Source organism: Pollachius pollachius, assembly GCF_949987615.1.
Source record: "Pollachius pollachius genome assembly, chromosome: 8".
Lineage (NCBI taxonomy): Eukaryota > Metazoa > Chordata > Actinopteri > Gadiformes > Gadidae > Pollachius > Pollachius pollachius.
This window is the reverse complement of record NC_136941.1, coordinates 11,771,909-11,784,407: the sequence shown is the minus strand read 5'-3', so window position 1 is coordinate 11,784,407 and position 12,499 is coordinate 11,771,909. Positions and strand designations below refer to the sequence as shown.

Here is a 12,499-nt window from a genome sequence, read left to right as displayed (position 1 = left end):
TAGAAAATAAGTGTATATTCTTCAAAGCATATACTATGTGCATGAACTAGGAACAGCGTATCGTGTATGTCTTTATCCATGTGTAATGTGCCTGGTGTATGCAGGATTGAAAGGCCCTTTTTACTAAAACATCCGCCCAGCAGATGAAAACATAATAATTGGGAGGCAAAGAAAAAAGAGGTTGGGCATCGGGTTTCACAGCAGCAGGTGCAAGGGGCCCTCTCGCTTGAGAAGGGGGTGCAGACAAGTATAGCAGACCCCTCCTATTTTACAGAGAATCCCCCCCCCCCCCAGTTTAACGACCTGAACATTTTCTGTAAAAAGTATTGTGGTAAGTGTGTTCCCCAAAAAAGGGGTTCAGGTTTTTCTTTAACATTTAATATCCAGTCCAATCACAAAAATATCTGTCTTTGCACATTAACTTGTATTTGCTTCATTAATCACCCAAGGAGTAAATAGAAAATAAATAGCTTAGCTAAATAATTTAGCTACTGAATGTATGTTTTCTTAAGAAAGATACATACACAAAATGGAGGCATCTTTTAAAAAGATACAGTGAACAATAGGTTAAGGGAGGAAACTTAAATCTCGTTGATTTAAATCAAAGTCAACCAGTGATAGAATTAGTAAGGAGATTCAGGACTAGAGAGGGTTGGAGAGAGGCAGGGAGGGGTCTATGACAAAGTCCTTAGACCCTCTCTTGAAGGGGTCTGACGAGCCGACAAACGCAGGAATTAATTAACAACCGCTCAGCTGAGCAAGTCCAGCCATTGGTTGGTGAAGGTCACGTTCACCGAAGCGCTCAGGGAGGGACCTGGGTCTGAAGTGTGTCAGTATACACAATGGGAGGGTGTCTGCGTGTGTGTGTGGGGGGAAGGGGGGCTAAGGAAGGGCCAGACAAGGCAGGGGGGACGGGGCGTCTCCAGGGCCGAACCGGGGTGCCCGGTGAGGGGGAGGGTCCCTGTGCGACGTTGGCAGTGGGGGGGGGCATACGGCCCGACAGAGCAGGGGGAGGGGAAGCCTCCCGCGGTGGCTTGCGAGGCGAGGGGACCGCGGGTCTCTGGAACGTGGGCCCCTCGGCCCGGGACCCCCCTCCGTGCACGCCATCCGACTGCGGGCGGGCTCGGACGGTGGCGGTGGCATCAGACCCTCCTTTCTCCCCCTTCCCCTCCACCTCCACCACCTTCTCCTCCTCCTCCTTGGCGGTGTACTGCTGCAGGCGGATGTGCCAGGCCAGGCTGCAGACGGCCGACACCGTCTTGAACTGGTGGATGACGTTGCGGGGGATGAAGTAGATGTCGTCGTGGCAGAGCTGCGTGCGCACGTAGTGGATGCCCTCGCGCCGCAGCTGGTTCAGCTTCCCGTCGTCCACCCACTGCACACACTGGGGGGGGAGCGTGACCGCTTTAGAGGCACCCCGTCACTGCTCTCACATCATGTGGTGCATAGCGCAGCACCAACAGACTGAACAAACACCTTTGTCCCCCGTGCCATTAGACTGTACAACCCCCCCATCCGGAGTTAGGGGGCAGCAAAGGAGGACAGGGGAGGAGCACAAGGCCTGACCCACCACGTAACATAACACTGCATGACTAACACGACTTGGCTGTTTGATGCACTGTGTTCTTGCACTGTTGTCATGCACTGTTTAAGGACTACCTCAAGTAAATACTGGCTTGTATAGTATTCTTCTTGCATTTTATTTCCCTGCATTTATATTTTTTGCACATTTATACTTGTTTATATCTCTAATTCTATTTGGAACATGGTGTTTGCTGCTGCAGGAAGTGCAATTTCCTGAGTGAACCTTCCCGAGGGATTAATAAAGTTCCTAAATACTGTATTATAGTCTATGATACTGTACTACACACGTTAGGGGGCCACTGGGGGAGTTTTGCTGCCCCCTAAAGGTAGCGTTAATAAACTGCAGAAGCTGATAGATAAATCAACAGTGCTGTGGTTTCATGTCTGATCAAGTCTGGCCGTGGGAACGGTGTAAGAGTTGAAAAAGTAGCTGAGAGTATGATGATTGGGCAGGAAGCGTCTTGCATAATTAAAAACCTCAAAAACACGGAAATACCTTTTTATTTAATTTATCAAATGACTACTCACTAAGGTTAGAACTAACCAATCAGCTGCATATAACATTATTTTGGCTTTACTTAGCTTGTTTCATTTGAAACAAACTTGGCTAAACCGAAAGGTTTAGCCAAAACCTTTAAGTTTTGGCCAAAACCTTTAAGTTTTGGCTAAACCAAAACCGAAAGGGTTAGAGAGTGTGTAAGGTGTGGTCTTCATCTGAGAGTCTTGAGACTCGTCGTTGATACCACTGGCCCAGTAGTTCAAATACCTGGGACCAACCTGAGACACTGGGGGCTCATAGAGATCCAGCTGCAGCCTCTGCACCACATCGTTGAAGTCTCCCGCTTGAAAACACACCACGTCTTTGGTGATCCGAGGCCGGTTACCACTGAGATGAGAGCAGGAATAACAAACACACAGCAAAACATGACCCCCTTCTTTCAACATGAAACAACCTAAGACCGCTTTCAGAGTCTGTCACTTTGGTTTCAAATAAATTATCGTATTTCTCTCCACACAGAGTAGTTCAAATTGATTGAGTGAGACTTTGAATAAGACTAAATTGAAAGCCATGGCTGCAGTCAAAAAGAAAAAAAGGAAAGGAAATATTTCAGGAATTGACTTGACATCAAAGGATTACGGACTCCAACTGCAAATTAGCCAGATGAGTTTGAGGGAGTTTGAAAGCCATTTGACAGCTCGCTCCCACGCTGTCTCTCTCCCTCCTTCCCCACCCAATCTCTCCCTCTCGGCCTCTCCCCCCATCTCTCTCTCTCTCTCACTCTCTCTCCTTCTCTCTCCCCCCATTCTCTCTCTCTCGACCTCTCCTCGCTCTCCCCCCCCCCATCTCCCTCTCTCTCTCCCCCATCTCCCTCTCTCTCCCCCATCTCTCTCTCTCCCTCTCTCTCTCTCCTCCCCCCCTCCCTCCCTCCCTCTCTCTCTCTCTCTCTCACCGTTCTCCAAACTGGACGGCCTTGAGGACGCCGACCGCTGCCGTGCTCTGCCAGTCGAAGCTCTGTCCCACGTGGTCGGCGTGGGCCTTGGTGCGGTCCTCAAACAGCACCTCTCTGGGTGCACTGCTCCGCGGCCGGTAGTGCAGGTTCTTGATCTCGTTCATGGTCCTACATGGGGGGGGAGGGGTCAAAGGTCAGACGGCGGTTCAGGGTGGTCTTATGGAACTCAATGACCATTCTGAAACGAGGGGGATACCTGATCACATTCGCCTCATTCGACTGTTTAAGCTTGTTGTCTGTTTACTTGACATGCACATGAATGTCAAACATACACGATTCAGACCAGTACCTCATCCATGGTTTCCACCACCTCTAAGAATGTGTGGGGACGCAGTCATGGTGTGTATGGCGCTTTCCCCTTTAAAAATGGTTCTATGGGCTTTGGGCTTTAAGCGCCTATCAACATGACAATTCAAACCATTTAAGTAAAAAAACATGGTAAATTAATGTAATTTTCTCTTTCGCTCTGTCTCTAAAAATAGCCTATGTGGTGGATAAAGTGGATAACATCTCTCCATCACTGGTACATAAACGGTCACAATCTGATTGCACGTGTGTGTGTGTGTGTGTGTGTGTGTGTGTGTGTGTGCGTGCGTGCGTGCGTGCGTGCGTGTGTGTGTGTGTGTGTGCGTGCGTTCGTGTCCGTGTGTCTGTGATAAGCCCGACCAGGATTATCTTCAGTACGGTATGGTTCCGTGTCTCTCTGTTCTTGTTCACCTGCGCTGCTTAAAGGGGGACTTGGCCACGTCTGCGGTGGGCACCATCTGCTCCCCGGGGCGTACCCACATGATGGGCCCGTCGTCGCTCTGGGACCTGCACTCCAGCTTCAGACTGGAGAGGCTGCCCCATGGGAGGGTCATCTGGACACACACACACACACACACACACACACACACACACACACACACACACACACACACACACACACACACACACACACACACACACACACACACACACACACACACACACACACACACACACAGATTTATTACCAAAATCATATGGTTCATCATACAGGTCAATCTCGCTTGAACTTGAACTCGTCATTTGAACAAACATCTCAATAAACAAAACATACTCAATTACACTTGAAAATTAATGTTGAGAAATGTAAAAACAAGTGTGTAACTGTTTTCTTTACAAGAGACCTCTTGTAAAGAAAGCCTCTCTTTACAAGGTGCTTTCCAGTGAAACCCTAGCGTTCTATCTTTAGGATTACCACTTCAATCCGTGTCACACAACAGCACTAGGAAAACAAAAACTGAAGGCTGTTGTGCTTAAGACAGGGACACCTTGTCTGATTCAAAGTGAATGTAACGTGTGTCCCCAGCACCTACAGCGCAGCGCTCCATCATAACACGGCAGGGAGAGTTGGGACAGACCTTGAGGAAGGGAGACTCCTCCAGCATGTCCAGGAACTCTGGGAAGTAGTCGCCCACCTCCTCATCCACGGCCCCCACCAGGCTGATCTGCCTCATGGGCCCGGCCCGATACGTCCCGGAGCAGTAGCTCTGGCTCACCTGCAACGAGGACCGGACACTCAGCGGGTCAGAGGGGTTTCTAGAGTTCTGTGGGCCATCACCACAGGGCACATCGAAGGATAATGTGCGTGGATGTGTGTGTGTGTGAGAATATGTGAATGCATGTGAGACTGTGCTTGCCTTTGTGTGCGCGCGTGCATGCGTGCATGCGTGTGTGTGTGTGTGTTTGTGAAGGTGCAAGGCTTCAAGGCCCTTCTTTAGGGCTCTGGGTAGTCTCCTAAATCAGACTTTAGATTCATATCTAAAGTCTGATGACAGACAAGCTTAAATCTGGGTGAAAAAGACGTTTCACTTTCTTTAGCGTCATATTTGTTTTGACCAATCATGTTGCTGGAGACAGAGATGTGTAAGCACATAATTTCCTTTTCAAGCAAACAAAAGCTTGGTTAGCAGTAGTAAACTGTAAATAAGTGTCAAGGTTTCATATCAACACTGTGAAGATTAACCACTGTAGAAAAAATGTGGTTATTTTATCTTACTTGCGTATATGGGTGGGACTGTACGTTGAGAGAGAGTGTAGGGCGAGAGAGCGTACGGCGAGAGAGAGAATATGGTGAGAGAGAGAGTACGGAGAGAGAGAGAGAGTACGGAGAGAGAGACTGTACGGCAAGAGAGAGAGTACGGAGAGAGAGAGAGTACGGAGAGAGAGAGAGAGTACAGAGAGAGAGACCGTACGGCGAGAGAGAAAGTACGGAGAGAGAGAGAGTACGGAGAAAGAGACCGTACGGCGAGAGAGTAGGGCGAAAAAGAGAGAGTGTATGGCGAGAGAGAGAGAGTACGGGGAGAGAGAGTACGGAGAGAGAGAGTGTTCGCCGAGAGAGAGAGAGAGAGTACGGCGAGAGAGAGAGCAAACGGCGAGAGAGAGAACGTAGGGCGAGAGAGCGTACGTGAGAGAAAGAGAGAAAGGGTACAGCGCTACCTCACAGTGACGAGGGTTGACCTTTGTACCCGGTAAACCACTAACAGGGCATGACAAGAAGCCTCCAAAACAGAACCGGGTTGGTTACTCTGTGTGTAGTTGCAGTTAACACGACTAACTTATTACCCTTGGTGAATAGTGTCCTTTTTCTTCAATTCAACCCTTTACATGTTCTAAGCAGAAAGGCCTGGAGGAACTTTATCAGAACCAGACGCTAAAAAGGTTTGAATCTATTCTGTCAAATAGTTCTCATCCCTTACAGGCTGAGTTTCAGATGTTGCCATCCGGATCAGGCTTTAAACTCCCACAACTCAGAACCAACAGATATAAACACTCTTTGTACCCGCAGCCACATTAATTCTAAATTCTATAAAGAACCTTAGATAAAACCTTCCCCCACCCCAACTCACACTTTTGGATATGCTGAGCCTCTGCCTTTCTATATAAATATATATATATATATTATTTATATACATAGTGAATGTGTATTATCATTTTATACATATATATATAGACTACTATTTATTGATTGTATAGTGTTTTTTTTGTTGTGTGTGTGTTTGCGAGTGACTTGGATTTGTATACTATCTACTGCACAACAAATTGCCCCATTGGGGGACAATTAAGTATTTTTGAACTTGAATTTTTAACTTTTGACCTTGAACTTTAAGCGCATTCTACTTCTCTTCTACACTTAAAATCTAATAATTTATAAATTCACACACACTGATGATTGTTTTAACTATGCAAGGCAACATCCAACTCTATTGGATTATATAGCTGAACAAATAAAATCCCTTATAGCTTCATGAAACATCACTCAAACTCCTCTGTACCAACTTAACAGCTGAAGACAGCATAGTGATGAAGATATAAAAACAGAGATCCCACGACGCCACTCCTGTTCCACAACACCAAGCGAAGCCTAAAACAAGTCCCGACACCCACCTGGGCGTGGAAGTCGGCGATGGTGGTGGTCTCGATGTCCTTCTTGCCCAGCAGCTCCATCTTCACCGGCGTGTGGGGGAAGTTGAACGCAAAGTAGTCCAGGAAGTCCGGCAGGTAGGCGGCGGCCCCGTGGACCACCGCCAGGGCGTAGCGGGCCCCGGCCGGCTTCCTCTTCCCCCGATGGCTGCGACCTGTCTCGGCGAAGGCCCGCTCCATGAACTCCCCGGCGAAGGCCCTCAGGTGGTCGGCCCCCAGCGAGGCCAGCTCGTCGGCGTAGGCGTGGAGGACCCGGCCGCCGCCGTTGGCCTGCCGCTCCTCGTGCATGAAGCGGCCGTGCCAGCCGTCCGTCTGAAGGCACGCGCTGCGGATGGAGTGGTCCTGATGGGAGAGGAACGGGGCCCTGGGGGTGCGGAGGTGGGCATGGTCGTGAGGATGAGGAGGATGGTCTGGGTGAAGATGGGGGTGGTGGTGGTGGTGATCGGGCCGACCTTCCTGGTCAGGAGGAGGAGGAGGAGCAGGGTGAGCGGGGGACGGGGTGAGGTCGGCTGCCGGTCCCGTGCACACGGTCTGCACCTCCACGTGGCGCACGACGCCGCTGAGCTTCCCGCCGCTGGGGTGGTCTTCATCTTCGCTGTGATGCCTCCTCTTCCTCTTCTTTGACTTCTTCAGGAGGTATTCCGCCAGCAGCGCTTGGGATTTAACATTCTCGTCGCGAGGCCGTGACTCACCTGCACAGCAGCAGGTAGAAAAATCAAGTTCAAAAGACCAAAAAATGGCAAAGAAAACAGAGCATCTGGCGTTTAAAGAGAGTTAATAACCTATCTGCAACTAGTGTGTAATGTGTCTAATAAAGCATCATGTGAAGAGACTTGGACTACATTAGGCCCCCCATATAGGCTACAGTTTGATTATAATGTATCACACAATGTCAAGGTCGTATGCATTTCATATGAAAAATACAATATGCATATAAAGCCTATTTCTTATTACACATAATTTTATTTTTACGTACACGTTCTAGCACACTGAATGGGTGTCCTACCTCGCTGTGGTTTCTTCAGCTCTGTGTGTGTCACGTTGGCCCCGGTGTTTTCATTCTTCCCGTGGGGCCGGTGGTCCTTCTCCCGCCGCGGCTCAGTGCGCCCCTGCGTCTTGACCTTGGCCCCTCTGAGAGGCGGAAAAGTAAATAACGGAAGAGGAGCGGGAGGCAACGACCGCTTCTTCGCCGGTTTGTGCGGCGGTACCTTCTGCGAGGAGGCAGGTGGTGCATTCTTATTCGCGCCGTTGGTGCGGCTGCTGTGAGGGAGATGATGGTGGTGGTGATGGTGGTAATGGTTTGGCAGCGTGGAAGGTTTTCCAGAGCAAAAGTTATTATGTATTTGCTTTTTGTGCAGCTGTTGGTGCTCCCGTGGCTCGGCGGGCTGCTGTTGGTAGTGGTGGTCGTGATGCCGGAGAGGATTGAGCTCCACTTTCTTCACGTCTCTATCCGTCCGCTCGTGTTCCACAGGAGGCGCCGACGCGTCCCTTTTTGTCTTCTTTTTCTTCTCTTGCGTTAATCGGGCGAGGATGTCATTTACCCTTGCTTTCACATGTTGCGCATGTACCAAGTCGGCTTGCGATGCCATCTTTGCACGTACTGTAGGCTACATTTAAAGGGCTCTAAAGTCCTTCTGCGCAAGGCAGAACTACAACAACGTTGTAGTTCTTTCACCGAGATTTGTAGTTTTAACATCGCAGGCATGATTTGGGCGCAGGCGCATAGCGTGGCTTCTTGGACTATGTAGTTTTCGTTCTTGTGATATTGCCGGGGAGAGCGTGCTCTCCTGCACGCACACATTTACAGCTGACGTCATGGAATGACAGAGAAGCCTCAGACGGTATTCAGGATTTCGGCTTACGTTGATTAAAACATTATTAAGGCAGAGGTAGCTCTAGCAGGCAGTGCACGGTGTCTTCAACTTTTATTTGTATGTAGCCTTTAGGCAAACCGTTGTAATTGTGTTATGATAAAATAGTAGGCCTACAAGTACAATTAATAACAAACATAATAGTGTGATAATAAAATCACGAAAAAAACAAATAGTCCTTACCGATCGGCCAAACCATGGTATTATAATGGTTGTAGTAGATTCATGAATAGCAAAACCAAGCAATATTGAGTTATACAGATATATGACCGCAGGTCTTAACAGAGTAGATGAGGAAACATTTTCTCTCATGCCTTAATTAATGGCACCCATGGTAACAAAAGGAATGCTTGCAAGTCATTTATTCAGTAAACCTTTATTTATCAGTGCATTAACCGAATGCCATGACTAGAATATTTCCTTTCACAATTTTATATCATTTTCCATTCAATACTTAAAAAAATAATGAAACGATTTACAGAGTATTGTTTTTTTTATATGAATGAGGGATTTTTTTTATACAGGTGCTGTACAATTTATAAACATTTACAACTACAATGAACTCAAACCTAAAAAGGCTGTTTGTATGTTGAAGCAATGCAAGGCCACAGTATTAAACGTCATGTGAACATATGGTACCGTAGCCCATTATGTGAAAAGGACAATAATTTATGAACTATAAAGGAAATCTAGACTACAAAATGCAAATATTTAGGCAGGCCAAGAAGGGCATTTTAGCCATCTATTTGGGATTTCTTTATTTAGGCTACTATTATGCAAGTTCCCCCAACATCTCAATTATAACTCTCCTGCAGTACAGTACATAAAACACTAGATGTCTCTGCCCTCCACCGTAGTGCGGCAATAAAAACATAGCGCTCCTGCTGGTTACTTTCAATCCTGAGAAAATTCCCATCTGTTTTTTTGTTGTTGGGACATATAAATAATTACAGAAATAATTTTTGGATTGAATAATTAATGCTACCATCTACCTAAGAAATAGTTGCTACAAATCCATGGGTGCCATGTAAGACTTAAAAAAAGAGGTTAATTTCAGTAATACACTGCCAACTCAAAACGTGTCTAATATAAGCCTAGAATAAATCTTGGTAAACAAGGGAAGACAGATTTTATACAAATAGTAGACCAATGCCATATTTAATTCAGTGTTAACAGTGTGATGCAATGTCAACACAGGATGTGCTGAAACCACCAAAGCAATGTAATGAATGAACAAGTCCTTTCTCTGCCCCAGTCCAAGTTCTACATTGAAGTTACATTACGGAAGAACCAAACACAAGGTCCTTTTTGTTGCGGATTGACAACGGTAAAAAAAAAAAAACAACACACCAAGTTTTTGCGGTCACATTTTAGGGGAACGGTCTTAAGAACCACACGGGTGACATTAATACGCTAGAAATATTAAGGAAGAAAATAACAAATGTCTGCTTCAATAAGTAAAAGGCAAAGGCTTTTTGTTTACAATCAGTGTGATACGCCAAATCTGAATTGTACTTCTTGCACTATATATAGATATTCTGTTAAATAATAATATACAGATCCATCAAGGGACATATATAGTGACATAGAATACATAACTACTAGCAGTGGACAACATCACATGGATGGAATCAGCTTGTGGGGCACACCACAAACACAAATTAGTAGGAACAGAAGGTCTAGATCCATGGTGCTCTATTCCCATGCATTTGCTTTCCTGTGAGTATTGCAAACGTAAATACTTGAAACATAGTAGTGGCTTTTGACCTGGGTAAATCATTTTCAACGGTAATGCTTATCGACACATTATATTTCTTCTATTTTTGTTCAGGTTTCGTTATCAAAAGATATAATGACTCACTATATATATAACCATGATATTTCCTTCTTACAGAATCTCCCAATAAATTACAACATCCGTCCTCAGGAACCACACATGGTAACAAAGAAAAATAACTATAGCCACAAGTGTCCGGTCAGATGTTGGGATGCATATTAAGCCTCTGGATGGATCAGTGCACTCTGCAACTGCCAACGGGGGGGGGGGGGGGGGGGGTGATACACACTCTACATGCATGCTCTGACAAGTTCACAGCTCTGGTTCACGGTCGAAACGTAGAAAAAAGAAGACCCGGGTGATTATATGTCACCTTCTGAAAGTTGATTAAAGTCCTTCCTCCTCCTCCTCCTCCTCCTCACACATTCATCAACCACCGCCCACAGTGGAGCAATCTCCCCAGGAAGTTAAGATGACTGATTGCATCGGATGCTGAGGGGGAATGGGGGTTCTGTGAGTCTTCAGTGTGGAAGTAGTGGACCGCCGTCCGTTCCCTCCCGCCCACACTAGAATCGGGTCACAGTGAGAGTGAGAGCAGCTTCTCCATGGCCCGGGATCACTTCGTTGGCACAGTCAAAGATGTCGTCATCAACCCCCCCCCCCCCATGAACGTAATTATAATCAAGTAAAACACAGAAGACCCCCCCCTTGTGGACAAGCTAATATAAGCACATCTAAGCACAAATAAGTAGGTCAGAACAGGCTTCAAGACCCTGACGACCCTGACCGAGGCAAACAAGGTGAAATTAATTGATAATGAGCTCGATGATGCATTGTTGTCGTTAGTTACACAGTGATGCCAATGTCTCTTTAATAAACACACAAAGTGGTTGATCCTTCCATTCTCACCGGTGATGCTACGGAGAAGGCTCCTCCTTCTCCTTCTTCTGATCCTTCTGGTTGGACATCGCGTGCCCTGTGAGCAGATTAAAACCCTTCATGAGCCGTCTCTCCGTGGGACTGGATCTTGGACGTACTGGGGACCTTCCAGGGGCCCGGAGTGATGGCAGCCTTCTTGGCGCCGGACGTCCCGTTGTAGACGGGGTCCTGCAGGCTGCCGCTGGACCCTCTGGGGTCCCTCCTGCCCGCCTCTTCAGCCGGCCCCGGGTGCTGCTTACCCTCCTGGTCCGCCTGTCTCTCCCTCTCGTTCTGTCTCCCCCCCCTGCGGCCCAGGCTGCTGTGGTCGGGCTCCCTCTGGGCGGGGTGGTTGGAGGCGGGGCCGCCGCCGTCTCTCTTGCGGCGCTCGGCGGTTCCCTGGAAGGGGGCGTCTCCTCGCTCCTCCTCCCCCCTGCTCCTCCTCTCCCTGGGCTCCTGGCCCGCTGGCCGCCGGGGACTGTGGGGCTCCTCCGGGCTCCTGTGAGGGCCCCCAGCCTCATCCTGCTGCTGCTCCCCCCTCCCGGAGCCCTTGCTGGGGCTTGAGGAGGAGGGACGGTGGGTCTGTTTCTCCCGGCTCCGGTCCTCCGGGGATCCGTCGTATCCTCCTCTCTCCGCCTTCCTGGGGCTGTGGGGTGCGGGCTCTGAGCGGTCTTCCCAGCCCGGGCCTTCTCTGGCCGGGCTGGTCGCCTGGTCTGGGTGGGGCAGGTCGAGGTGTGGAGGGTGTTGGTCTTTGCCACCGTAGCTGCTGGGATGCTTCTGGTAGGGTTGCCCGCGGGCTCGCTTGGTCGACCCCCCGCGCTCTGTGGCGCCCACCCCTAGGGTGTCGTCGGGGCCTGGGGTGGGGGTGATGGTGGGGGTGATGGTGATGTTGGGTGGGAATGGATATGTCTCGGGGGCGGAGGGCGGAGAGGCTGGTGATGGATGCTCATCAGATACAGAGAGCCTGGCAAAGCCGGACGTCGGGATAGTTGTTTTGTCCTTTGAGCCTGAAAATACAGGTTGACAACAGACAAGAAGAACAAAAAAGAAAAAAGAACAATTCAAGAAAACTGTGACGCCTGAATAAATCCATTGGCTAGCCTCTTCATCGACAACCTGGAAACGTCATGCATTAAAAGCCCCATCAACTAATGTTATCCTCATTGTACCCTAATACCCCATCCACTACCCGCCAAAAGTTATTCAGGTCTGAGTCAAAATCATAAGATATGCATCTGTCCAAAGCCACAGCCACTCAAATAAAAGTTTGTAGCTTTCACCCGGCCTCGACGCCTCAATTTCCCCCAGAGCTGATAAGAATTGCAGAGCCGTGATTGAGAGCCCAAAGATGCAGCAGAAAACCAGGAAGATAGAGTGAGGGAGAGAGAGCGAGC

General features: G+C 48.4%; 2 protein-coding genes across 2 annotated transcripts in view; both read right to left on the bottom strand.

Moving 5' to 3' along the window:
• Nucleotides 1-310: 310 nt before the first annotated feature.
• On the bottom strand, nucleotides 311-8,149 carry rsbn1 (round spermatid basic protein 1). The gene is given in 8 exon segments (XM_079742562.1): nucleotides 311-987; nucleotides 989-1,384; nucleotides 2,362-2,470; nucleotides 3,036-3,203; nucleotides 3,813-3,955; nucleotides 4,481-4,618; nucleotides 6,507-7,234; nucleotides 7,549-8,149. Coding segments are annotated over 8 exon segments (2,370 nt in total). The 5' UTR covers nucleotides 8,132-8,149; the 3' UTR covers nucleotides 311-882.
• A 656-nt stretch (nucleotides 8,150-8,805) lies between these two features.
• magi3a (membrane associated guanylate kinase, WW and PDZ domain containing 3a) overlaps nucleotides 8,806-12,499 on the bottom strand; it is a 97,071-nt gene continuing 93,377 nt past the window's right edge. The window contains exon 21 of the mRNA XM_079742353.1: nucleotides 8,806-12,112. Coding sequence (XP_079598479.1) covers nucleotides 11,178-12,112 — 935 coding nt within the window. The 3' untranslated portion in view covers nucleotides 8,806-11,177. The remainder of the gene's footprint in view (nucleotides 12,113-12,499) is intronic.